We start from the raw sequence: 27,794 nt of genomic DNA on the forward strand, positions 1-27,794 counted from the left end.
TCTGTGTGCTTATTTTTTATGGATCTCAGAGAGGAAGGGAGAGGGAGAGAGAGAGAAACACCAATGATGAGAGAGAGTCATGGCTCGGCTGCCTCCTGCACGCCCCCTACTGGGGATCGAGCCCGCACCCGGGCCTGTGCCCTGACTGGGAATCCAACTGGGACCTCCTGGTTCATAGGTTGACACTCAACCCCTGAGCCAGACCCGGCAGATGAAGATTAGACATATTTTTAAAAATCAACACCTGCAATGAGACTTTCATATTAAACAGAGGTCACGCCCCAATCAAGAAGTTGTGAAATCCTGTTTCTATGTGGTTTTGAGGATTTGAGGAATCCAATGCCACGCACAGTCCCTCTGGCCACCCTGCCTGCCCCACAGAAGTCAGTCCCCTCTGGGTCTTCCTGGCACCGGTGATGTAAATAAGGGCGCGTCAGTGGGGGCGGCTCTGCCCCTGACGCCGGAGCAGCCGCAGTCGCCCGTGGGACAGGAAACTACACTCTGTGGGTGTTGCCATGGCGGGGGGGTCGTCTACCCCTTTCCCACGGATGAGCTAGCGGGAACTCACGGGAGAGGAATAGACACAGTGTGGCGAGGCTGCAGGCTGAAGGCTCTATTAGCAGTTCCGTTGGGTGGAATTAGCTATTATTCCCTTCTCTGCTCAAAACAGAAACGGCACACACGTCGGGAGGGAGGCCCGCGCCAGCCCATCTGCCTGAGAAGCTAGAACGGTGCCCGTGTTTAACGGATGAGGGGCCCAGGTGCCTCCAGGCCCCGGGGAGCGGGACTCACCTGGAACAGGGGCTGCAGGGGAAATCCGCATGCTATGCACATCCGTTCCCGGGCACGCCAGGCCCCTCGTCCACTGAGCAACCTCTGGGTGAACATATGCTATGCGCCCTCACTTCCCTACGCACTGAAGGGCTTGTGCACATGGAAACCAAGTTAGAGGGGGTCCTGGGGGAGCTAGCACCCAGGACACACAGAACACCTGGCGCTTGGTCATAATGGGGGGAGAAGATCGCTGTGATCAGCGACCCTGAGTAATGCCCACAGGGCCAGGCGCGCGTCCTGCCTAGAAGGGGCGCTTTCCCCAACCTCTGAGCCGCCCTGCGGAGCGGCCCTATCAGCGCCCCACCTGGCAAGTGACACGTGTGCTTTATAGGAGCAGAGAAGGATGGAGACACCCCAGAACGCGGCATCGCTACCGACAGATGGTCCCCTGCTCCATTCTTTTCCTCCTTTTGAGCCCCATCCATGTCCATCCATGAATATGTCATTTTAAATAAGATAATTTAACTCGGCAAACAGGTTGGGGGAGCTGCACGTTCCTCTGCAGCTCAGAGCGTGAGAAGCGGGCCGGTCGGTGTCCCCGGGAACGCCCACTGCCGGGCAGACATGCGGGTGCTATGCAGCTGCACACGGAGACGCTCTTTGCTGATGATGTGTGGGGACAACACTGCTTCTGGGACGTGGCATCGAGACGCCCGAGAAAGAACTCGGAGAACGACTGAGCAGCAGGGACCCACGCTCTCCGCGCAGCGATACGCAGGGCCCCACGGAGGAGCGATTAAAAGGGGACAAGGCGACCCAGCAAAACCACTCCGAGCCGGAGTTAATGTAGGATGTCACGGGGAGACAGATGAGAAACAGCTAATCACGCCCCAAAGAACCCTTTCAATAAGTTGTTGGTGTGATTCTCGCCTCCCGCGAGGGCCGCGGGACGGAACACTTCATTACACGTCCTGTTTGTTGGAATTAATTATTAGTCGCAGCCAGACTCCGTGCCCGCCTCAGATAAATCACCCCAATCGACGCCACCCGCCCGCCGCTCGGCTCCATCGGAGCGAGGACGCGCCAGGCAGCCCTGGGAGGGTCACCGCGGCCACCGGGCCCCTCCCGCCTCAGACGGGAACGGCAGCGCGTCGCAGACGGAGGGACGTCGCTGTCCCCAGACAAGGCGCACGGGACGTGCTGCTCTTGCCACATTGAACACGCTTTTCCTAAACCGAAGTTACAGACTCGGACTGGTGTGCTCCCCGCCCCTGTGCGAACATTGGGGTAACTTTCAAATTAAAGAGGAAGATACACTGAGCTAAACCACCGTAATCCTAAACACAGTGACTCATTACCCCAACGGGCAAAACGGCCAACTCTTTTCCTTGCCCCCCCCCACACATGGGAATTGTGTTTTATCAGTGAATGTGTTGGGTTTTTTCCCTTAAAATAGCCGCTCGCTCCTTTTCTCAGTTCAGTCCTGCGGGCAGGGCTCTGAGACAGTGCGGGCTGGGCACGCGATTGCCCACGGGTGAGACACGCTCTCTCCTGCTTCTTGCATTTCTTTGAAAACACACCCAATCGTCTGAGCTTCCCTCCCACCACGGGCACGGCCTCCACCTCCTCCTTTCTGGCCGTGAGCGGGCTGTCAAGACCACCAGACTGGCCACCTCCTTCATCTCCACTAAATGTTCCCGGTTTTACTATCTCTTCATTTGCTTCTGTCTCTAAAATTGGCTACTACCACCCTCGCTGGTGTGGCTCAGTGGATAGAGCATCCGCCTGCAGACTGAAGGGTCCCAGGTTCATTTCCAGTCAAGGGCACAGGCCTGGGTTATGGGCTCCATCCCCAGTAGGGGGTGTGCAGGAGGCAGCCGATCCATGATTCTCTCTCATCACCAATGTTTCTATCTTCTCTCTCCCTTCCCCGTCTTCTCTGAAATCAATAAAAAATATATTTAAAAACTAAAAATGGCTCCTACCCATGTGCTTCATGCTCAGTCACACTTACCCCCCAAAGAAAGGCGGGATACTCAGAGCCACTTCCATGGGGCCTCCACGGCGAGGGGATGCGCGAGGTACGAACAACCTGGACACCCCCAGCCCAGGGACGTGGTCGGACCTGGACCTCCCCTGGTGTGCGCGCTCATTCTGTTCAGTTGGGTAACGTTCCATGGGTGGACGGACCGCAGCTTGACCATCACTTGCTGAGACATCCGGTCACGCCCACGTGGGGGACATTCTGAACCGGCCGCTCTAAGCGTCAGGCGGGAAGTGATGAGAACATACCTGGCCCCGCACGACGCTGTTCTCACTGCGCCCAGTGCAGCTGCCGGCCGCGTGGGGGGGTGGGTTCGGGTTCGTGGGACACCCCACAGTGTCTTCCTCCGCGGCTGCCCCCCGCGGCCCCGGCAGCAGTGTGTGCGCTCCTGCCGCCCCGCGCCCTCCCCGCTGGGCGTGGTCAGTGCCTGGGTTTGGGCCTTTCTAACAGGTGGGGCGTGGCATCCGATGTTGTCGAAAAGGTCCTTCTTAAGCCCAAATTTACCGCCAGAGACACGTAAAGCCCTCGCCTGGCGCAGTGAGCCAGCCCCGGGTTTAGCAGCGATTTCTGGTCTGCCTGGGCCTCACCCCCCGGGACCCCCCGGGACCCCCCGGGACGTGGCCTTCGTAGGCCAGGGCGCGGCTGCAGGCTGCGGGCCCCCGAGAGAGAGCAGGGGCCACGTCAGCGCCGTGAGCGGGTCCCAGGGAACATGCCATTTGCTCTGGGAAGACGGCGCTCAGCAGCCCCTGAGAAGCAGGGCCAGGACCAGGCGTCTAAGAGGGTGAATGCAGCCCCGGCCAGGCCCAGGCGCCAGGAGTTCACCGCTGAGCGGCGTGGTCACTGGCAGGGGCCTGGAGGGCTGTCCTCGGAGATGAGACTCGGGCATCGGGCCATGGATTCCACCTGAAGATACACGCGGGAGCTCTGCCTTCCCGGCCAGCCTGGGCGCCTGGCCATCAGCCCGTCCCGGGCGCCCTCTGCATCTCCCCGGCATCCGATCCATCGCATCACGGCAGCGAGCGGTGGCTTCACTGCCGCTCTATTTTCCCGCTGCCTGCGACCCGCTCTGATGTCTACATCTGCACGTGGGAAGGATGGAGCAAGGCATTGCAGCAGCGCCTCTAACGTGAGACGCCGCACTGGGCCTCCGTCAGAAGGTGTCCGAGAGCCGTGCCAGGACGTGGGGCCCGTGCCACGCCCGCACAGACATCGTTCTCAGCGTTAGGTGCCTTCACCGCTGGCAGGACCACCCCGTGCACAGATGGGGACAGGCCAGAGCTTACGCCCTTCACCCCAGACCTGACCGCTTCATGACCGGGCTCCACGCGGCTTCACGGAGCCGCCCTGGTGAGGCGTCGGTCAGGTTAGAACCGCCACCTCGATTCTCACCTTGCAAACTGAAAGCTGGAGTCATGTGTCTATAGAGAGCGATGGGGGCACGCCCCACAGGTCTCCACAACCCGTCAGGTAACCAGTGTTTGCTTCCCCAAACCTCCACAGAACGTGCATTGTCGTCAAGCACGACGTGACCCCGTGAGAGCAAATCGGAAGAGGCGCCTTCTCCCCGGGGACCATGCCTCCGTGATGATGCTTTTGTGCCAGTGGAGGAGCCACCCCTCTGTGCCCGGGAGCGGGAGGAACCCTCCGGACGGTCAGTCTATTTTACGTTTTACTAGGAAGTGGCTGAAAGCCCCAGCACTGCACACACAGCAAAGAGATGCCCACGACGGGTTATTCTGCGGAATGTGCCGTCCGGGCCCAGTGTCAGCCACACACCGAACCACTCAGACCGAACAAAACGCAGCCACGGCCTCCGTGCCACCAGCGAACCCTCCCCCTCAACTCCCTCCCTCTCATCACCGGGGCAGGTGGGGCTCAGGGCACAGGCTGGGGGCCAGCGGCTCACGTCCTCCACGCAGCCACACTGTCACCTCCTGCTTTCTCCGCGACCCGATTCCCCGTCTGCTCGGTCGCGCCCACGTGCTGAAAATCCACCTTTCCCAGCATGCCTTTCCCCTGGGTGACCAGGTGACAGACTTCCTCAGAGACGCTCTCAGAGAGCAGAGAAGATACCAGAAAAAGCCGAGATCCCCCGGAGCCGCCGCGTTAATCTGCCTCAAAGCATTCCCAACGTGAAACCATCGAGTGGGGTAAAAGGCCTCAAAAGGGCACCCCTGGGCCCGAGCAGCTTGGCCAGCGAATGGGTCCCTGCACACGTGGGTTTGTGGGGCCACGGGTACGGGGACAGAGGAGCCTGGGCGGACACCGCGGCTGTGAGATCAGTGACTCTTTCTGCCCCCAACACTGAAACCTGACAGACAGAAAACACCTGCAGAAATGATTTCTGGAAATAGTCCTCTCTTCCAATATGAGGCTACTGGGACTCATTAAGGTTTAATACTGTTTGTGCATATAAATGTGCATCTGATTGGCATGTATCTGCAAAAACAGGGTAAGTGATTTGAGCCTTTGACAACCGAGTGTCAGGCAAAAGTCGGCCATGTATGGTCACGGGGACCCCTCCGGCGCCCCCAATACTGCCCCTCCTGACACAGTGGATGGAGGGCTGCCACCTAGACACTTTCAGTGTAATATACTGATTTGTTTAAAACTAGACTTATAATTATGTCATCAAAATTTTAAATTATAAAGTCGAAGTGGTACATACAATATTGGCCTGGCTTTTCTCAATCGAGTCAGAGGACCCTAGCCAAGCGTTGTGTTTCTAAAATGCCAAGTGCCACCGGCTCATATATTTTTTGTTAATCCTCACCCGAGGGTATTTTCCCCACTGATTCTCAGAGAGAGTGGGAGGGAGGGAGGAGGGGGAGAGGGAGAGGAGAGAGAGAGAGAGAGAGAGAGAGAGAGAGAGAGAGAGAGAGAGAGAGAGAAACATCGATGTGAGAGAGACACAGCGATTGGTTGCCTCACCCTGACAGGGGCCAGGGATTGACCCTGCCCCCAGGTACGTGCCCTTGACTGGGAGCCTAACCCATGATCCTCTGGTCCGTGGGCCCACACCCTAACCACTGAACAAACCAGCCAGGGCCACTCACTCCTATGTTAATGCCGGTTCTTTCTCGTGGTTGCTGGCACCCTTACAAGAGTGCAAAACACGCCGTTTTCAAGTTGCATGTGACCTGCACACGGAAAAGACCATCCATTTGTACCAAACTAATTCCAGAAAGAGTTCTTCGTGCGGAGAGTCATGGGATCTTTACACGGAAGGGGAAAGGTGACAGGCACTGAGAGTCCAGCAGGATTCTTACAAACATCACAGTGCGGGTGAGAGGGAGAAACGGGTTATCCACACGCAGGTGATTTCACAGGATTTCCGCCCCCTCATGCTGTGGGAGCAGCACCGGCTGAGAACACACCTCCTCCGACTCCCTGTTCACGAGTTGTCAGCAGCTCGGTGCTGGCGACGGGGGAAGTGCCAGCTCCCCAGGGGGTTCTATTTATAAACGACTTGGAAACCCGGGCTGTGGCTCTGCCCACACACAGTGGAAATGGATCCTAACAGCGGAGCCCCCTGTCCTCCCCATCCCACACCATCCTCTCCTTTGGATGTCCCAGCCTCGATGATCTGTGAGTGACAGCTCCCGTGGGCAGGGTGTCTGCTGTGGTTGATGGGGAGGGGAGCCCATTGCGTGTGAAAATCAGTGCCTTTAGTCACAGCAGGGACGTTTGTAAGCGTGTACACGACACATGTGTGTACCTAATGACGTGGCCTGCCTCTCCTCTGTCCATTTCCTCCTGGCATTTTAACGTGATCCATGCCAATAAAAAGAACAGGACGATCATGTACTTTGAATACTGAATTCCAAAACATACACTTGTCATCTTCCATCTCACCAGGTGTTTGTTAATTTTGTTGATTTTTTCAAAGGACCACTCTGGGTTACATTGATTTCTTCCTATTATTTCCTATTTCCCATGTTACTTATCTCAGCTCTAATTCATATGAGATGCCTGCATCTGTTTGCTTTGGATTTGGTTGGTCCTCGTTTTTTTCTATTCCCGAAGATGCAATGTTACCTTGTTGATTTGAGACCTTCTAAAGGGATTGCTGATAGCTATGAATTTCCCTCTTGGCACAGCTTTTGCTGCACCCATACAGTCTGGTGTGTTTCCATTTCCAGTTGTCTGAGATATTTCCCAGATCCCTGGTGACTTCTTCTTTACTGATGGGTTGTTGATGAGCGTGTTGTTTAACGTCCACATATTTGTGCATTTTCAAGTTGTACTTCTGTTATTTATTTTACGTCTCCTCCCATTGTGATGGGGAAAGAGACTGTTTATTATTTCAAGCTTCTAACTTCTTTAAGAATTGCTTTGTGGCCTCACAGGTGGTCTATCCTGGAGCAGGGTCCATGAGCACTTGGGGAGCAGTTGAGTTTGCTCTTGTTACATTGAGTTCAGACAAGTGGTTTTCAAAGAAGCATTTTAGGAGGAGACACCGTCACTGAGCCACATCGCCTTCTCATGCAGCGTTTCATCACGCATCTCACTTCACAGGCTGCCTTGGGCTCCATTCCGTTCCCTGGGTAACATACGCGCTCATGGGAAGGGTTGCTGTGAAACTTGGACACGGACAGCGGGCTGCTCGTCCGTTACAAGTGGATGCGGCGGCTCAGGGGTCCCCACACCGGCAAAGGTCCACGGCTCCATCATTTGTTAAAAATATTTTTTATTGGTTTCAGAGAGGAAGGGGGAGGGAGAGAGAGAAGCACCAGTGATGAGAGGAAATCATTTACAGCTGCCTCCTGCACACCCCACACGGGGGAGCCAGCCCACAACCCGGGCATGTGCCCCTGACCAGACCAAAGCCGGGACCCTCAGTCCACAGGCTGACGCTCTGTCTGCTGAGCCACGCCGGCTGGGGCGGAACTGTTTTGACACTATGAATGTAAGAGGAGATCGGAAGGTTGGGAACCCCAGGCTGCAAGAGGCCAGGCTGAGTGCTTCAGAGCTGCCTGCGTTTAGGAAAGGAGGGCTACAGGTCCCTCTCCTCTTCTCAGAAGCAGGGTGAGCCAGGCTGCCATGCCCAGCAGAGGGCGGACCTGCTTAGGGTGTGCAGATGGGGACTGGAGGGAGCAAGAGAGAGCGTTCCTGAGCAGGGCTGGGTAAGGGCAGAGGCACAGGTGTGGGGCAGAAGCCTGAGAACTTGGAGGCTCCCTGCCCTCCTGGAGGGGTAGCCAGAGTGCACCTGGCCAGGTACGGGAAGGTCACAGCCCGGAGGCGTCCTGCCCTCCCCCCTGAGGCTGGGTGGGGAGGACGGAGCTCTGGGTGCAGGAGGGTGGCCAATGCCTGGTGCCCAGGGACCTAGCTCGGGTACCTGAGCTCCAGTTGGAAAATTCCACATCTGAAGGAGCTTATTAAAAGCTTGCTTCCGGGAAGGTTTTACATAATTGTGGCTCATTTTCTTTAATCCCACATCAAGATAAACTTGTTTTACATATAAATTTAAAATATGTGTGTCTGTAGATATACATTTGCTTCTGATAACATTTAATTCAAATGTGAGCTTTTAAAGTGTGCCAATCATATTTTGAATTTTCTCTCCATTTCCATCATTTAGCTATCTGCATACATATGCATATTTTGTAAGACTCGCAACTTGAGTGTCAGACCTTTTTTCCATGAAGTGTTATAGCTGGACATTTTATTTATTTTTTAAAATATGTTTTTATTGATTTCAGGGAGGGAGAGGGAGAGATAGAAACATTAATGATGAGAGAGAATCATGGATCGGCTGCCTCCTGCACGCCCCCCACTGGGGATCAAGCCTGAAACCCAGGCATGTGCCCTGACCAGGAATCAAACTGTGACCTCATGGTTCCTAGGTCGACACTCAACCACCGAGCCACGACGGCCGGGCTGTAGCTGGACATGTTAACCGCACTGCATCTGTGGAGCAAGTCAGCCCGATGTGGGGTGAGAGCTGCTTTCGTAGAGCAGAGATGTGGACGGACGGTGCTTCTCGGGTGTTAAATGGATGATGTCACAACGGGAGCTTGTGATGCTGACCGAGGACAAGTCCGGGAGGAGAGGAGTGTGGGACCCACACTTGGGCTCTGGATGATTTAAAGTCCGTTACTCCACGTTCACACGTGTTACATCGGCCCCTGGCGGTGCCCATGGCATCCCACACGGGAACTATTCAGAATCATGAGTGCCCACATGGATATTCTAAACATGAGATGTTTAATTAGGAACCCCTTTGTCTGTCATGTTAGGATTCAGAAGTGATCCCGGGAGAGGACAGAATTGGCTCAGTCCTTTAGCAAAACGTGTCAAAGGAAACAGAAGCCTTTTTCTCAACAACAAAACAGATGCATTTTACAAATAGAAACATTCACATCCCTTCACTGAGGCCCACGGAGCCAGGCACAGCGAGGGGGCGCTGGAGCCCCTGCTGATGGCACCTACACCTGCATGTCGCCCTTGCCAGCAGCTTTCACAGGAAGGGGCGGCGGACGGCCCACTTCCTCGGGGCGTGTCCAGGTCAAGGACACTGCTCCCCTCTGACCACAGGGAGCCCAGGGGGACACGTCTGCTGGGCTCCCTGGCCCCTCCCGGGCCCGCGGGCACTGCTGCCGGCTGCCAGCTCACTTCCCCCGTCAGGGCGTCCCAGAGACAGGGAGCAGGCCGTGAGCACAGACTTCACACCCACCAGGCGCGCCTCACGCAGACGGGCAGACAGGCAGGTCACGGGCCCCACGTGGAGATGCGGTTTGCTCACTGTGGGCCCAAGGGCAGGTCAGAAATACAACAGCCAAAGCCTGCAAAGTGGCGACCACAGCCCAGCCAATGGCGACCAGGGACTCTGCGTTCCCTGCAGCAGACGCTGCTGGGAAAAGGCCTTGCTTAGCTGGGAACACAGAGCATGTTGGGTTTGGCTGTTTTTAGGACCGAAATAATATGCAGATTCGTGGGACTCTGGCTGGGAGACAGCGGCGTATTTGTAAAGCGAGTCTTAACGATGCCCCGCTCTCTGTGCCCCTCAGAGATCAGATCGATGCAGCTCTTCATTCCTCAGCAAGCGTGGCCTCACGCTACGCCCGCCATTCCAGCGACGGGACGCTCAGCCGCTCTGGGCGGAGACTTGCACAGAGAAGATACTTCAGAGCCATTCCATCCCCATCCCAGATGCCTGCGCCGCACCCGCATGTGATGGAAGTGTCCTCCCCTAAAGGCACTTTTATTGAAAAACCCATCAGTAAATGGCTTCTCTGAGAGCCTGCCCCAGGCTCCTGGCCCCGCCCACTCCATCCCGAAGCCCCGCCCCCTGGCCCTTCACTCACAGGGAGTGGGCAGGTGCTGGGGTCTCCTCTAGTCTCTGTCATGGCTCCCTATCTCCTCAGTGTCTTCTGCATGCAGACCCGTCCTGAAAATGCTGTCTGCAGTGTGTGTGCATGCGTGCATGCATGCGTGTGTTCATGTGTGTATGTGTGCACATGAGTGTGTGAGCATGTGTGTGCATGCACAAATGTGCATGCGTGTGTGAATGTGTGCATGTGTGTGTGCGTGCGATTCAGGTTTTAGCGCAAATTGCAAGCAAATCAAAAACGTGGGCCTGGCCCTTTCTTCCTTCCCTGGGAGCAGCAAGCAGAGGTGATAACATGAGCTCATCTGATTTAGGAAGTCGGGGTCCGCGGGTCCCGAGAAAACCCGGTGAGTGGGAAGGAGACACGCGGGTGCCCTGAGTCTGAAGGGAGAGGACACAGGAAGGACAGTCACAGACCTGAGCCCCAGACTGTCCGAGAGCCACACGCGGTTCCTGGAAAGCGGCCATCTGTGCCGTGAGGATGGACGGGCTGGCACAGGCGGGGATATGTGGAGGTGACAGGGACGAACTGTGGGATGGCCCAGAACCAGGGGGCGGCTCACACACAGAGGAGACTGGACCTGCAGCCCACTCTGCAGGCGTCCAGTGACAGGTGACAAGAGTGAGTGTGGTCCCGGCCGTGTGGCTAGGGGGTCACGGTTTGATTCCCGGTCAGGGCACTTGCCCAGGTTGCGGGCTTGATCCCCAGTGTGGGGTGTGCAGGAGGCAGCTGATCCGTGATTCTCTCTCATCATTGATGTTTCTCTCTCTCCCCCTCTTCCTTCCTCTCTGACATCAATAAACATTTTTTTTTAAAGAGTGAGTGCAGGTAAAACAGACCCACCCTGGTCCCTGGGCTGCACAGGGTCCGGGATCGACACCAAGGACACTTGGCCAGGGCTGTAGCAGCCGGTCCCACCCCTGCTTCGCAGCATCCGTCGGTCTCCTCGTGTAAATACCACCTGTGGAACCATCACCACTCAGATCCCATCTCAAACATCGTGAGCTATTTTACATGCTATTTAATTCTGCCTTCACCATAATCTCAATGCAAATGAGCGCCTTTTCTGGATCCTATGAATCTGTTACTTAAAATTATGCAGAAACGCCCCGGAATAATTTCATAATTTGAAGAGGTAATCGCTCCTTCCCCGAAGAGCACTAATCAGCTGCCTTTTCCTGCGAGCATTACAGTTACGGCGGCTTTCCTCCTTTTCCTTAGCTGCCGAGTTATCCGTCCGGGAGACGGCGCGGTGTGAGTGTGTGCATCGCTGTGTCTGCCTCGCCCTTCAAGTCTCCCCGGTACATTTCCTTCCCTCGGAACCCAAGTTCTTGTCCTGATCCGGCTCCTGCCACCTCCCATCTCTATCCTGCAGCCTGCGCTTCCTGCAGTGGACTGCGCCCTTCCGCTCTGTCCTCACTGTCGGCAGAGGGACCTCCTGGGGCACCACACACCGCCCACCATTCCTTCCTGGGCACCACAGGCTCCCACTTCCACTGGCATCAAACGGGAAGCCATCCCCTGGCCTCCAGGGCCCGGTGGGTCACGTCGCTTTAATGGTCACTCAGTAACAATGAGGAAGAGGAGGGGGCGGGGCGGCCAGCGTCAGCTGCTGCAGGGATTTGGGTGGGGGTGAGTGCCGGTGACTCCATGGCAAAGCCGGGCTCCACGCGGTCAGCTGTTTGCCTGGCCACGCAGCTGGAGAGAGGGGGGAGAGGACTCCCACCCGCACCCGAGGGTGACCTCTGCACCCACAGCAGTTCCCAGCCGCCCGCCCCCCGGCCTCTGTCACCTGGGGTGCTCTCCCCATGGCCGCACCAGCACCGCCCCCCGTGCTCCACACAGAACGTGAGGATGCACTGGGCATGCTGCCACGCCTCCCCGGTTCGGCCCAGCTAAGATCCCCCATCACACGGGCCAGCAGTGTTCCACGCCACGTGGGGCGGGGAGCGGGGTCTGCAGAGCCTCGCAGAAGACACCCCCCTCAGCACCTCCGCTCCGCCAGGCCCGCCTGGACGTGGCGCTGCTTCATGGACGCGCTTGGACGTTGCTGAGAGAGAAGACACTGAAGTTCTCAGCACAAGCAAATCCACAACTATGTGAGCGATGCGTGCTCACTCAGTGCGCGTGGCGACCGCCTCAGCATCTGTGCACACGTCACATCCTATGTCCTGCACCGGGACAGAGCAGCGCTGCCGTCCACGTTCTCCGTGAGGCGGGAGGAGGGAACAGGACACACCCACCACACCCAGGAGAGAACAGGACACACCCACCACACCCAGGAGAGAACAGGACACACCCACCACACCCAGGAGAGAACAGGACACACCCACCACACCCAGGAGAGAACAGGACACACCCACCACACCCAGGAGAGAACAGGACACACCCACCACACCCTGGTGGGATTCCAGGCTGGCTTCCAGCCCAGGGGGACGGACGGACACACAGCCCAGCTCTCACTGTTCAGCTCCAGCAGCCAAAGGTCAGGGCGCGGGACGCCGCCTGGCTGTCCGTCCACTGCCCCAGCCCGTGTGCCGCTGCGCCCGCCGCAGAGGCGCGAGCCTTACCTTGTCGGGGTCCGAGGCGGTGATGACCCACACGCAGTGGGCGTTGTCCTCGTACTGCACCGGGTAGTTGGGGGAGGTGATGGTGCCGCTGGGCCCCCGCAGGTTGGACCCGCATGTCCGAGCTGCAAACACACAGAGGAGAGTCACTGCCGCCCGCCCGCCCGGGGAAGGCGACAGCCGCGTGGAACCCATCCCATCCGGTGGTTAAAGGAACAGTTTCCTGAGCTCTCGTTGGCAAGTGGGTGCCGCTCAGCACTCAGGACCCCGGTTTGCAGCTGCCACTGAAACTCTTTATTCCAGTCCGTGTGCCCAGCCTTTCCCCCGCACAACGGCCCAGCTGATGCCAGCGCCATGGACAATGTCACGTCAATGAGCCCATCTTGAGCCCCATTCTGACTCGAAGACAGTGGTGGACACATCGGGTGGCCTCAGGTGCATACGATAGAGTGGACAGCATGGTGCAGGGAGACGCAAGACCAGAGTCTCAACCAAACCACCAACATACGACCCCAGATAAGCACCCAGCCCCCCAGCTTTGTCCCTCCCACTGCACGTGGTGGGTGGGGGGGGGGCTGCGATGTCTCCCTCAAGCCTTAGATTCCCTCCTACAGCAACCCACGCCCATCCCCTTAAGGCAAACAGGAGCTTCAAACAGGTGTGAGTTTAAAGGAAGAAAATGGAAATCGTGGCTCCAACCCAGCCGGCATGGCTCCGTGGTTGATCATCCGCCTATGAACCAAGAGGTCACGGGTCGATTCCTGGTCAGGGCACAGGCCCGGGTTGTGGGCTCCATCCCCAGTAGGGGGCGTGCAGGAGGCAGCCGATCCATGACTCTCTCTCATCATGGATGTTTCTATCTCTCTCTCCCTTTCCCTTCCTCTCACTAAAATCAATAAAAATATATTTCTTTAAAAAAAAAAGAAACAGTAGCTCTAAAGGAAAAAGTACCTTCAAGTGGAAAGACCAAGCAAATCAGAGGAATGTTGAGACCCAACACATGTGACATTTGGAATATAAAACACTTCAACTGACCTCCTCTGTAGGAGAGGAGGCGTTTTCCTTTCAAATCAATAGTCCATAATAGGAAATCAAATGTCAGCCTGAGCCCCAGTTTTAACATTGATCATATAAACTTGGTTTGAGAAACTACGAAACAAGTGAGAACTAACAGGAGAGAAGGTCAGCTTCATTTTCCTAAGTCACCACGTCAGGCAAACTGATTGAACCATCACCAGGGCTCAGCTGGCGTGGCTCCGTGGTTGAGTGACGACCTATGAACCAGGAGGTCACAGTTCAATTCCCGGTCAAGACACAGGCCCGGGTTGCGGCTCAATCCCTAGTGTGGGGCGTGCAGGAGGCAGCTGATCGATGTTCTCTCTCATCATTAATGCTTCTCTCTCTCTCCCCCTCTCCCTTCTCTAAAATCAATAAAAAAATATTAAAAAACACACAAAACAAAATAGAGCAGGATCCTGTGCTCCGAGGGCCACATGGGCGGGGTCTGGAGAAACGCTGCCCTCCCTGCTGCGCACTGCCCCCAGGGAAGCACATGTCTCCTTTCCATTCCCATGGACACGGAAATAATGGCAATGCGGCCGGCCACCCTGACCCGCTCTCCGTCCGCGCTCACTCCCTCACAGGCCTTGGTTCCTGAGCGTGAGCTCTTCGTCCTGGGAGACAGCGCCCTCCTGGGCGTCGCCACCGTCATGCCCAGGCCTACAGCTGTCCTCGGGTGAACATGTGAGATCGCTCAGGCAGCTTTTCAGTTGCCGGATGGATACCTACCCACCATGAAGACAATCCCCTGAAAATTTACCCACCACATGGATGAACGAAGCCCCGTGTCACCGAGCTTTCAAACAGCGACAACGGCAGCTGCTTTCCAGCCAAACATTTCTTAGCTGAAGACGCATCTGGTTTTCCAAATGCAGTAGGTGGGCCATGCAACAGGGTGAACGGGACACGCGGACGCTCACAGGTCCCTCGCTGACGGGCTGTCTTTAGAAGCGCCTTCTCAGCGGGTCCGGGAGCGGAACGCGGGTGTAAAGTCTTTCCGACGCCCCAGCACGCTGACGGCGTTGATTAGAAAGCCCTCGGGGAAAAGTCCATCCATGCGACATGAGGTACAGAACCTGTGTTACCTGCTCACACCGCGTCACACCTCCCCTGACGGCGGGTGTGAAGCACGATGTCCTACTCAGAATCTATCTGTTGGCTTCATTTTGACTTGGTCTTCTCTAAGCGCCACTGTCAGCGCCTCAGACTCGGGAAGGATTCCTCTGAGGAATGTGTGACGCCGGGAATGAACTGGTTACCTTCCCAGGGACAATCTGTGCCCGCCGTCCCCTCATGGGGAGCCAGGGATGCCGGCGCTCTGACCCCCTTCAGTGCCGGTCCCGCTGGCGGCTTTGAAGCTGACCTCCAGCCTGGCCTGTGAAATCGGTTCCCGGCTCTCGGAAATCCCTCTGAGCGGAGCTCAGGGAAACAGGATTGCCGGTGACAACGCTATCGGCTGAATATTCATGGGAAGTGGCCCATTTCCCACCCTTTATGCGCACGTAACACTGTGTCCACATGAAGCGATCCTGGGCCCAGGCCCTTCTGAGGCTTTCCTCGCCTCTCACCAAAACGATCCTTAGAAGAGCTTTTCTTTCTTTCTCCTGAATGTGTCCCTACGTTTACAAGACGCTTCCCTATATAAGTTAACATTTTAACCCTTTTGGCCGAGATTTGTAATCAAGCCGCTGAAATGATCAGCGGACGGGAACTACCAGTACGTGAATGTCTTCCTGAAGGAGTAGAACCTCAGCAATGAGACCGTCTGGCACTGGGCAGTTTCCCGCATAAACACCTTCACTTTCTGAACAGGAGGAACACTTCAAACGATGTGGTCGAACCACAGGTGTGTAATTTAAACCGCCTTCTGAGCAAGAGGCAGAAACTTCAGCTCGTCCTTGCCTGTGTCTCTGCCTCCTAACCCATTCCCTGCTTCTCCATCATCTCCCACCTGCTTCTCCATCATCTCCCCAACCTGCTTCTCCACCATCTCCCACCTGCTTCCCCACCATCTCCCACCTGCTTCTCCATCATCTCCCCCCTGCTTCTCCATCATCTCCCCAACCTGCTTCTCCACCATCTCCCACCTGCTTCTCCATCATCTCCCCCCTGCTTCTCCATCATCTCCCCCTGCTTCTCCATCATCTCCCCAACCTGCTTCTCCACCATCTCCCACCTGCTTCTCCATCATCTCCCCACCTGCTCCCCATCATCTCCCCACCTGCTCCCCATCATCTCCCCACCTGCTTCTCCATCATCTCCCCACCATCTCCCCACCTGCTTCCCCACCATCTCCCCACCTGCTTCCCCATCATCTCTCCACCTGCTTCCCCACCATCTCCCACCTGCTTCCCCATCATCTCTCCACCTGCTTCCCCACCATCTCCCACCTGCTTCTCCATCATCTCCCCACCTGCTTCCCCATCATCTCTCCACCTGCTTCCCCACCATCTCCCACCTGCTTCTCCATCATCTCCCCACCTGCTTCCCCACCATCTCCCCACCTGCTTCCCCACCATCTCCCACCTGCTCTCCATCATCTCCCACCTGCTCCCCATCATCTCCCACCTGCTCCCCATCATCTCCCCACCTGCTTCCCCATCATCTCCCACCTGCTCCCCATCATCTCCCACCTGCTCCCCATCATCTCCCACCTGCTCCCCATCATCTCCCACCTGCTCCCCATCATCTCCCACCTGCTTCCCCACCATCTCCCACCTGCTTCTCCACCATCTCCCACCTGCTTCCCCACCATCTCCCACCTGCTTCTCCACCATCTCCCACCTGCTTCCCATCATCTCCCCATCATCTCCCCTGCTTCTCCATCATCTCCCCACCATCTCCCACCTGCTTCTCCACCATCTCCCACCTGCTTCCCATCATCTCCCCATCATCTCCCCCCTGCTTCTCCATCATCTCCCCACCATCTCCCACCTGCTTCTCCACCATCTCCCACCTGCTTCCCATCATATCCCAACCATCTCCCAACCATCTCCCCACCTGTCTCCCCATCATCTCCCCACCTGCTTCCCCATCATCTCCCCACCTGCTTCCCCACCATCTCCCCACCTGCTTCCCACCATCTCCCCACCTGCTTCCCCACCATCTCCCCACCTGCTTCCCCACCATCTCCCCACCTGCTTCCCCACCATCTCCCCACCTGCTTCCCCACCATCTCCCACCTGCTTCCCCACCATCTCCCCACCTGCTTCCCCACCATCTCCCACCTGCTCCCCACCATCTCCCCACCTGCTTCCCCACCATCTCCCACCTGCTCCCCATCATCTCCACACCATCTCCCCACCTGTCTCCCCATCATCTCCCCACCTGCTTCCCCACCATCTCCCACCTGCTTCTCCATCATCTCCCCAACCTGCTTCTCCATCATCTCCCCACCATCTCCCACCTGCTTCCCATCATCTCCCACCTGCTTTCCCACCATCTCCCCACCTGCTTCTCCACCATCTCCCCACCTGCTTCTCCACCATCTCCCACCTGCTTCTCCACCATCTCCCCACCTGCTTCCCCACCATCTCCCACCTGCTCCCCACCATCTCCCCACCATCTCCCCATCATCTCCACACCATCTCCCCACCTGTCTCCCCATCATCTCCCCACCTGCTTCCCCACCATCTCCCACCTGCTTCCCATCATCTCCCACCTGCTTTCCCACCATCTCCCCACCTGCTTCTCCATCATCTCCCCGACCTGCTTCTCCATCATCTCCCCACCATCTCCCACCTGCTTCTCCATCATCTCCCCAACCTGCTTCTCCATCATCTCCCCACCATCTCCCACCTGCTTCCCATCATCTCCCCACCTGCTTCCCCATCATCTCCCCACCTGCTTCCCCACCATCTCCCCACCTGATTCTCCATCATCTCCCCTCCTGCTTCCCCATCATCTCCCCACCTGCTTCCCCACCTGCTTCCCCACCATCTCCCCACCATCATCTCCCCACCTGCTTCCCCACCTGCTTCCCCACCATCTCCCCACCATCTCCCCACCTGCTTCTCCATCATCTCCCCTCCTGCTTCTCCACCATCTCCCCACCTGCTTCCCCATCATCTCCCCACCATCTCCCCACCTGCTTCCCCACCATCTCCCCACCTGCTTCCCCACCATCACCCCACCTGCTTTCCCACCATCTCCCCACCTGCTTTCCCACCATCTCCCCACCTGCTTCTCCACCATCTCCCACCAGCTTCTCCACCATCTCCCACCTGCTTCTCCACCATACCCTAGGACCCACCCACTAGGTAACACTGTCTTGTATCAAGGCTTCCCTACTCTCCACAGAGGACTCTCAGATTTCCCCAGCAACTACTCGGAGTTCAAGCCCTCACGTGCAGTCTTTACCAAACTCCCATGTCCATGGAGCTGCCAGGATTGGATTTCCGTGAGCAATTACCCACATCCGCATGGCGGTTTAAGTCCCGGCTCCCATTAACCGCTCGCCTCCTGCAGGGCATCTCCTCCAGGTCCTCTCTCCTGTGTGGTCCAGGGCAGGGAGGTTCTATGAAAACTGCACATTTCCAAGTGGAGAGAGAGAGGAGCGAAGCCACAGTGGGTCCTCTCAGAGCCACATCGTCCACTCCATCAGCACCCAGCACTGAAGGCTCACGTTCTCATGTCCCCTGGGCGTTACAGTCCTTACAAACCCCATGTTCGGGAAGATGAAGAGCTAGAGAACCCAGAACAGCCACGGGGGGTGGGGGGGAGAGGACCAGGCCCAGAGCTCCCGGGAAACGCACGCGGTGAGTGTGTGTGGTCTCAGCCGCGGGAGGGATGTTGGGGTGTCTGCCCTCAGATCCTGGCCTGTGACTGGGGTGCAGGAGCGGGCCGTCTGACACAGGAAGAGGGAGTGATGGGGGGATTGGGGCCTACCTCTCACCCTTCTGGAGGAGGGTGCTCGGTGTGGGTTATCAGCAACCACAGCCGTGCCACGAGCCAGCTGCCCTGAGCTGCCACGGAGCACGAACGCATGTTCTGGGGGCTCGTGAGGCATCGCCGGAGGCGGACGCGGAGGCAGACACTGAGGCTTCATCACCTGGCCGTCCCTTCCTGCCGCTGGACCCTCTGCTGGCTCCTCGCTCCCCCCCTCCACCCCGAAGTGGGCACTGCTCACACCTCCTGGGGCAGAGCTGCCCTGAGAATGGCCAGGCAGTTTCCAGGGGTCCTCAGGGATGGGGGGACTTCTTCCCCAAATGCAGCTGGTATACTGAGCACGGTTCCATTCGGCCACCAAAGCCTTAAATCGACCAACATGATTGACTACAGTGTACCAGCGCCACTCAAGTTTTACAGCAAGATTTAAAAACAGTCCAATACATGTAATGCATAAGTGCATGTTGGTACATGTTATACTTAAGTAACTACAGGCCTCTTCCCTTTTCCAGGCCTTGTTGGGGATTTATAATGTCTCGTCTAACGTGATGCCTGCAGAGTGCTCATAATGCGTGATGAGTGGTCTTAGGGAATAACTGTGACCTGTGTTCAGCTAACATTACTCCGGGCACAGGGTGCTGCACCTGTGAGCTGAGGTCTTACTGATATCGTCTCTGTTTTAAAATAAAATGAGAATCACAAAATGATAATGGGCAACATAATCAATGGAGAGGGAGAGTGTAAAGGGGAAATGAGTGATGGTGTGCGCCAATGTATGCCATTCCTCTACATAATCAATATACATATTAAATATAAGTCCCCTCTGTGTCACCTAATTTTTCTCGTGTAATATGAAGTAATAATTTATCTGTTTATGTGAATTCACTTCCAGGAATCTTTGCTGTTCTATCGTAACTGCTTAATTAAATAAATTACATCCCAATTGACTATATTTAAATTAATTGATATCCGAACTCACATCTGCAGCTTTTCTCAGGAACACTCGTAATTAAATTGCATCCTCTACCCCTTGCGTGGCTTTAGAAGAAAGTGCTTTCATCGACTGCAGAACTTATGTCCACGTCCATATCCTCACCCCAAACGGAGACGGGATGTCACGGGTGACGAGACTGCTTCCCTTAATCACACCCGGCTCCCGCCACCGGTAGGCAGTGCCTGGGCGTCTCATCTTAAGTTGTGTCACTTTAAGCTCCTCCTTTTACTCGGTTCCAAAACTCATCACACCTTCACCTACCATCGCTGTGAGGGCTGAAGGGAAGGGGGTAGGTAAGGCGGTGAGCACTGCCCTGGCCGGTGCATCAGAGAAACGTGCGCCAGTGGCTGGCGATGGGCTGGGCGCCGTGCTGAGCACTGAGGATGCGCAGAGAGAGAACAAAGCCAAGTTCCCTCTTCACTGGGCAGTGGACAGGTTATACTGGAGCATCTGAGGTCAGAAGGACATTCCCAGAAGGCAGAGGGGTTCCGAGCATCTGGAGAGGGGTGACCATGGGAGCTGGAGGGCAGGCAGGGATTTGGGATGCGAGCTGAGGAAGGCTGCGGGGGAGCCATGTGGACCACAGGGAACAGGGTCTGGGTGTGAGGACAAGCCACAGAGGCCCTGGCAGGTCCTGGGGACACGATGAGCGCTGAGTGAACCCCCGTTTTCAGGGACTTTCATGTCACTGGGGTTTGGAAGTAGTTACAATAATAGCTTCATCATTTCCAACAACTTAATACAAATACAGAGAAGATGCTTTTTTTCCCAGGTGACTTCAAGGAAACCTTAGGAATCCATAAACAGCAACAGAATTTGTTTTCCATCTTCACCGGAATTACAGGAAAAGTTATCCTGGGGCGTGTTATGCTGAGTGAAATAAGCCCGTCAGAGAAAGACAATTATCACACGATTTCCCTTAAAAGTGGAATCTGATGAACATAATAAACTGACTAACAAAACAGGACCAGAGACAGAGAGGCTGGGAGAGACTGACAGACCTCAGCGGGGAGAGGGGAGGTGGAAGAGATTAGCGATGTTTCTATAGAGAGAGTGAGGAAAGCTCCTTGAAATGTTTTATCAGCTCCTCTCTAATCAATGAAGCCGCCAACAGAGTAAGGAACCCATGGGAATGGGAGGAGCCATGGGAATGGATGGAGCCAAGGGAATGGGATGGAGAACATGGGAATGAGATGGAGCCATGGGAATGGGATGGAGAACATGGGAATGGGATGGAGCCATGGGAATGGGATGGAGAACATGGGAATGAGATGGAGCCATGGGAATGGGATGGAGCCATGGGAATGGGATGGAGCCATGGGAATGGGATGGAGGACATGGGAATGGGATGGAGCCATGGGAATGAACGGGATGGAGAACATGGGAATGGGATGGAGAACATGGGAATGGGATGGAGCCATGGGAATGGGATGGAGCCATGGGAATGGGATGGAGAACATGGGAATGGGATGGAGAACATGGGAATGGGATGGAGAACATGGGAATGGGATGGAGAACATGGGAACGGGATGGAGCCATGGGAATGGGATGGAGCCATGGGAATGGGATGGAGAACATGGGAATGGGATGGAGGACATGGGAATGGGATGGAGAACATGGGAATGGGATGGAGAACATGGGAATGGGATGGAGCCATGGGAATGGGATGGAGAACATGGGAATGGGATGGAGCCATGGGAATGGGATGGAGCCATGGGAATGGGATGGAGAACATGGGAATGGGATGGAGAACATGGGAATGGGATGGAGAACATGGGAATGGGATGGAGAACATGGGAATGGGATGGAGAACATGGGAACGGGATGGAGCCATGGGAACGGGATGGAGCCATGGGAACGGGATGGAGCCATGGGAACGGGATGGAGCCATGGGAACGGGATGGAGCCATGGGAACGGGATGGAGCCATGGGAACGGGATGGAGCCATGGGAACGGGATGGAGCCATGGGAATGGGATGGAGCCATGGGAACGGGATGGAGCCATGGGAACGGGATGGAGCCATGGGAATGGGATGGAGCCATGGGAACGGGATGGAGCCATGGGAACGGGATGGAGCCATGGGAATGGCAGTGCCTTGGGGGCAGTGTCCTCTCTTACACGAAGCGCGCGGCCTGCTTGCTACCGCCTGCTCAGAACTATCTTGTAGGAGAGAGCGCTTTCCCCTGGGCCTATGCTTCTCTTGGGCTGGCTTTGTGTCGCCTGATTTCCTGACCTGATTCTAAAGAGTTACTCCAATTGTCCTATTGCGGAGCCGTCAGGAAGTATGTTTCCATCTTTGTGTCCAATGTTTTATTATCCAAAGGCACTAAACTACCCATGTCCTCACAGCAGCGCCGTGTGTCATGGTGCCTGCACAGTGAGCTCGGGTGTAGGCCCTGGTCTGAGACACCCATCTTCCATGCAAACACTTAGGAATGACTTCCAGCGATGACCGCTCTTTATTGCAGAAAGCGAGCAGCAACACATGAGCAAGAACTGCGGGGGGTGGCCACGGACACGAGGGGGCCTCCCGTTTAAGCAGCATGAGTGACTCCTGCCGGGAGGAGACGGGGAGGAGACGCTGAGCCTCTGCTTTGAGCATAAAAGACGGACGTGGGGGTCAGAGTAGCCATGAGAGTTTCATGGGACCCCAAGCCAAGCCAGCCACCACCAGAGGCCCGTGGGGGGGCTTTTCTCCAGGAAACTGGGACTCGGGGGGACAGGGAGGCTCGGCGAGTGGGGGAGACAGCCTCTTCTCGTTGCCCCTCTGAGCGGGCGTGAGGGGGCCGAGGCGGAGTGTGGGGGGACGTGCCTGAGGCCTGGATGCAGGAGCTGTGGGCTAAGGGCCAAGGCCTGAGGGCTTCGCAGCACGTCAGCGTCTGAGTGGGCGGACACCGAGACAGCGTCTGTGTGTACGATGAGATTCAGGGCCACGGAGGGAAAGTTATGGATTCATAAATCAGGTCAGAGTCCAGGAGCACCCTCTCCACACCTTCCCTTTGTGTTGCTGTAAGCACTGAGGACAGGTGAGGATTGACGAGCTTTGTCTCGCCTGGCCTTTACAGCTGTGACATATGCTCTGGTGTAGAACAGCAGGGAGCGCATTGAAGGATAAAAGCGCGTTATTTTCCTCGAGGGAACCATCCTACCTGGGCCGTCCTCATTAATGACTGGAACGTTGTCTATCACCTCCCCGGGCGGGACATCAGCTTCCCCGAGTTCCTCTGAAAGCCAACAACGTCACGTGCAGGATGAGGCTGCATACAAGCGGCCCAGGGGCCACAGGCCAGGGCACAGCCAGTCGCAGCTGTTTGACTGGAGGTGAGTGTCCCGCCCGGGAAACTGCCAGCTGCCCCGGCCACCCCCCTGCAGCCTGGCCATGTCCCACCACGCCACCCACCTGCAGCCCAGCCACACCATGCCTTGCCCCAGCACACCCTCGGTGCCAGGGGCACTGCCCAGCTGTGTGCTCTACACGTACAACACCACAAGTGTAACCAACAACCCAGGGGCCCGGCTGCCTGTCGCTACCGGAGCCGATTCAGCAGCCACAGGGCTGGCTCCTGTATGAGCGCTCATTCCCGTCCTGCCGGCAGCGGGAGAGCAGCAGGTCACCCCCACACATCTGCTCTGTCCCCATAAGCCAGGTGCTGACATCGGGGAGAAGGACAAAGGTTACCTGGGAAGTAGGCAGAAGGGCAAATGGGCAGTTTGCAGGTAAGCAAAGGGCTGGGTATTTGCAATGGCCTGTGGGTGTGCAAAGGGCTGGGGATTTGCAATGGCCTGTGGGTGTGCAAGGGCTGGGGATTTGCAATGGCCTGTGGGTGTGCAAAGGGCTGGGGATTTGCAATGGCCTGTGGGTGTGCAAAGGGCTGGGGATTTGCAATGGCCTGTGGGTGTGCAAGGGCTGGGGGTCTTCAAAGGTTAGTGATATGCAAAGGGCCGGGATCTTCAGTCGGCTGGCAGCTCTGGTCTCTGCAACAGGTTGTGAATCTTTCCATGATAACAGGCTGCTCCCTGGTGGGGTGGATGGGCTGCATTTCCAGGTGAGTCCCCTGGTCCCATACAACTCCCAGCCAGGTGAGAATATGTCTTCTTTATTTAAAATTTTTTAATATATATATTAAAAATTAATATATATATTAAAAAAATTCAGAGAGAAGAGGGAGAGGGAGAGAGATAGAAACATCAAGGATGAGAGAATCATCGATCAGCTGCTGCCTGCACGCCTTGCACTGGGAATGGAGCCTGTCACCCAGGCATGTGCCCTGACCGGGAATTGAACCGTGACCTCCTGGTTCACAGGTCAATGCTCAACCACGGAGCCACGTCAGCTGGGCAGCATGTGTTTTCTTTAATCAGAACAAAACAATCACAGTTAAAGGCGCATGACTAATATTTCTTATCATTAGAGCCGGTCCCCAATATTCTATTTCTGCCCCTGTCGTTCCCCCACTGCCGTTTTTATCCTCTCGTGTCTATGAGGTTAGTTTTAGAAGAAAACTCTCAGCCTGTTGGACTCCATTTGCTTCTGCCTTGAAAGCAGTTCTTGGGGATGGAATACAGCAAATACAGGATCTAAAAAGAGGAAGACGTTGATTACAGCAGCGAGCTGTCAGGCTACAGAAAATAAACAGGAGAAAAAGTAAAAAGAATTCCCGCAACCCAGACGGGCTGGACAAGTCAAATCCAAAAAGCCCTTCTCATTGTTTTACCTTGGAGATGATTTCCCTAATTTGTTGAATGTTGTTTTCTATTAATTGAGAATTGTCCAAAAGATTAAAAGGGCACATTCCTTTGAATTCCTCACCACCGTGGTTATGCTGCAAAAGCAAACAATCTATGGCTGCCCGTCCCTCTCGCACTGCCTCCCTGGCCTGGCTCAGCTCTTGATGTATCCCATGTGCAGCCCTGGAGGTGGCGTTTGGGGCTTTCACCAGGTCGCAGGCCAGCTGGGTTGCTTCTACGTGAAGGGAGCCAACCATTACCGGCTCAACAAAAAGGGTTTTACGTTGCCAAGGACTTTGGAAAATTATGTACAGGCATATGTAATTATCACTGAAAAGCTTTATCATAAATCCTTCATTCTAGTTACATCTATTTATTATGTCGGAACAACTTGGAGATTTTAAAGCCGATTATTATTACCCAAGGCATTTTCTTGGCAAGTTTTGTAACAGGAATAACTCACCGGCCTCCAGCGGCTTTAATGGGAAAGTACTACTTTATTTTATTTTTCTTTATGAGATGGGAGGGCCCCCCGCCCCCACTGCTGTGGTGCAGCCTGCTGGAGGGCACCTCTGCAGAGCTGGTCCTCCTAGGAAAAGACTTGGGGGCCCAGAAGGTTTTATTTCCCATATTTTTCTTTCTGGATGGACTGCAATGATATGAAATCTTGCGTATCAGAAGAGATCTTAAAAACAGAAACAAACAAACGAAAACCCCCACAGTAAACAAGCGAGTGCTTGCGAAGGGTGGACTGGGACCTTGGCCTGAGAATCGGATCTCACGAACCCAGCTCAGCAAATGGGTTCTGAGTGGCACACAGCCCACATCGCAGGGACAGAGGATTCCCCACGTCCCTGAACAGCGAGGAGCAAGCTAAGCCCCACAAGATAGAAAGCAAGCAAAGCACAGCAGCAACCAAAGTTCCATCACAGACAGACAGACAAGAACCCTCCCCAGCAAAGAGTTTCTGGCGACTGGTGCCTTGAAGTTCCTGCACGCCCTGCCACGGGTCAGCCTGCCACAAGCAGCCGGGCCCCCAGCAACACGGGAAGTGCCCCTTCCTTAAACAAATTAAACCAAACAACAGAGACACAAAGAAACAACCAACAAAGACCCTCCTGTATACAACTAGAGGCCCGGTGCACGGAATTCGTGCCTAGTAGGGTCCCGAGGCCTGGCCGGCGATCAGGGCCAATCTGTAGGGCTACCGGTGGGGTGATCAGGGGCCACCACTGACACCCGCCTTGACTGGCCTGGGGCCTGGGGCCTGTGGGCAGCTCCTGCATTGAGCGTCTGCCCCCTGGCGGTCAGTGTGTGTCATAGCGACCGGTCGTTCTGCTGTTCGGTCGATTTGCATATTAGGCTTTTATTATATCGGACATTTACAGGTCTGCACGGCCTACGGACCAGCCTCACACCAGGCTCCCTGTCCGTCCACCTCAGACACCACGTAACACAACCCCCGAAGCAGAGCAATCTCTCTCGTCCCAGAGGGTCCCAGACTAAGGGCTCGGGGACCAGGCAAGGACCGCTGGAGGCCCCTGACACCCAGAGCTGACCGGGCTCACCCAGAAGAGAGGCGGTACAATGCCCCTGGGCCATGCACAGCACTGCCAGGCACAGTGCATGTGAGAGGCAGCAAGTGCAATTCATGCCGTACAAACACACTTGATTGCTCCTACAAACACGCTTGATTCAACTTAGGTCTCAGGTGCCATTAACGAGGTCGGAGATTAGTTTAAGATAATTTATTAATGAAATAGTAGCTTGCGCTTCTGCTACTCAACCCTTTGCACGTCTCATGTCCCCACCTGTTTGGGATTTTAACCTTCGATTTTGCACTCTGCAGAGGCCCCACCCCTTCTAGCAACAACCGCTGTTCCCAGGTTTGATTGACAGGCACCTTCCCTACCTCACCCTGACTTCACTGCATACACCTCCATCCCCCCATTCCTTGGACCCCTCCCCGCAATGACCTGCAAGGAATGAACAGGTGGTTCCCTGGGGACAGTGATGTTGCAGTTTCCTGGTGAAGCTGCCAGGCTGACGCGTCTTTAATGCACGGCCTCACCTTTGCTCCTTTCCTGTTATTAGCAACCAGCTCATTACCATGGTAACAACATCACAACCCAAGCATTCGCTCCACTGCCGTTGAAGGCGATCCCTTCCACATCAGCAGGGGTCTGGTTATGTAAACAGTTCATACATGTGCCACCTGGGCATTTAAATACGGTCAGCTCGCGGAAGGCCCACTGACACTGCATATGCGTGTGTGAGTTTGAATGACTCCATTTGCTCGTTTCTTTTCTGAATTTTTAAATGATTTTTAAAATTGATTTCAGAGAGGGAGAGAGAGGGAGAGAGAGATACAAACCTCAATGATGAGAGAGAATCATGGATCGGCTGCCTCCTGCACGCCCCACACTGGGGATTGAGCCCACAGCCCGGGCATGTGCCCTTAACCGGAATCGAACCGTGACCTCCTGGTTCATGGGTTGATAGTTAACCTCTGAGCACACCAGCAGGGCTGAATTTTTTTTTTAATATATTTTATTGATTTTTTACAGAGAGGAAGGGAGAGAGATAGAGAGTTAGAAACATCGATGAGAGAGAAACATCGATCAGCTGCCTCCTGCACATCTCCTACTGGGGATATGCCCCCAACCCAGGTACATGCCCTTGACCGGAATCGAACCTGGGACCTTTCAGTCCTCAGGCCGACGCTCTATCCACTGAGCCAAACCGGTTTTGGCAAATTTTTAAACCATAATTTTTAAACTATGTCCTTGGGAATGTTTGCCTCCTAACGAATGTCAAGGAAATATTTCTGTTACCCACGTCCCTGGGAACAGATACACCATCAAATTCAGCTCTGTCGCCGCCCAAGGCTCTGTGCTGTGATCTCATGGCGGATTCGGAAAAACCCGGGAACCCTAAAGCAAGAGGGGGTCCTGGAGCCGCCCGCCGCCCCGCTCACCTCTGCAGATGGGCCGGTGGTCGCTCCAGGCGGCCAGCGTCTCGGTGACGCGCTGGCAGGTGATGCTCTTGGAGCCCTGCAGCACGTAGTTGTCCTCACAGGAGAACTGCACGTTCGCGCCGACCCTGCGCAGCCAGAGAACAGAAACAGCCCGTTACCTGGGAGGATGCCTTAGCAGGTGCCGCGCAGCCCTGCTGCCTTCGTGCTGTCAGACCAACGCTGGCCCTGAGCAACCAGCGGGGCTCTGCCCACATGCGCCCTGTCCTGTAGCAGCGGGCACAGCAGGAGACACCACGGGGCTCAAAGTCCACCCCCCACCCCCGGGTTTGTCGCTGGAGAGCTTAGGAACCTCCCTGTCCCCTCCGTGACACACATGGAATGAGGGACGCGGCCGGGGTGGTGCTGAAGGGGGAATGGGGTGAACGGTGTATC

The 27,794-nt window shown here is 55.7% G+C and overlaps 1 protein-coding gene across 1 annotated transcript in view; it reads right to left on the reverse strand.

The window, feature by feature from the left end:
* CSMD1 (CUB and Sushi multiple domains 1) overlaps positions 1 to 27,794 on the reverse strand; it is an 858,055-nt gene that overhangs the window by 191,258 nt on the left and 639,003 nt on the right. Inside the window, exons 9-10 of the mRNA XM_059685840.1 lie at positions 27,363 to 27,487; positions 12,720 to 12,841 (exon numbers count right to left, since the gene is read on the reverse strand). Coding sequence (XP_059541823.1) covers positions 12,720 to 12,841; positions 27,363 to 27,487 — 247 coding nt within the window. The remainder of the gene's footprint in view (positions 1 to 12,719; positions 12,842 to 27,362; positions 27,488 to 27,794) is intronic.

Source organism: Myotis daubentonii, chromosome 2, assembly GCF_963259705.1.
Source record: "Myotis daubentonii chromosome 2, mMyoDau2.1, whole genome shotgun sequence".
In the NCBI taxonomy this organism is placed as follows: Eukaryota; Metazoa; Chordata; class Mammalia; order Chiroptera; family Vespertilionidae; genus Myotis; species Myotis daubentonii.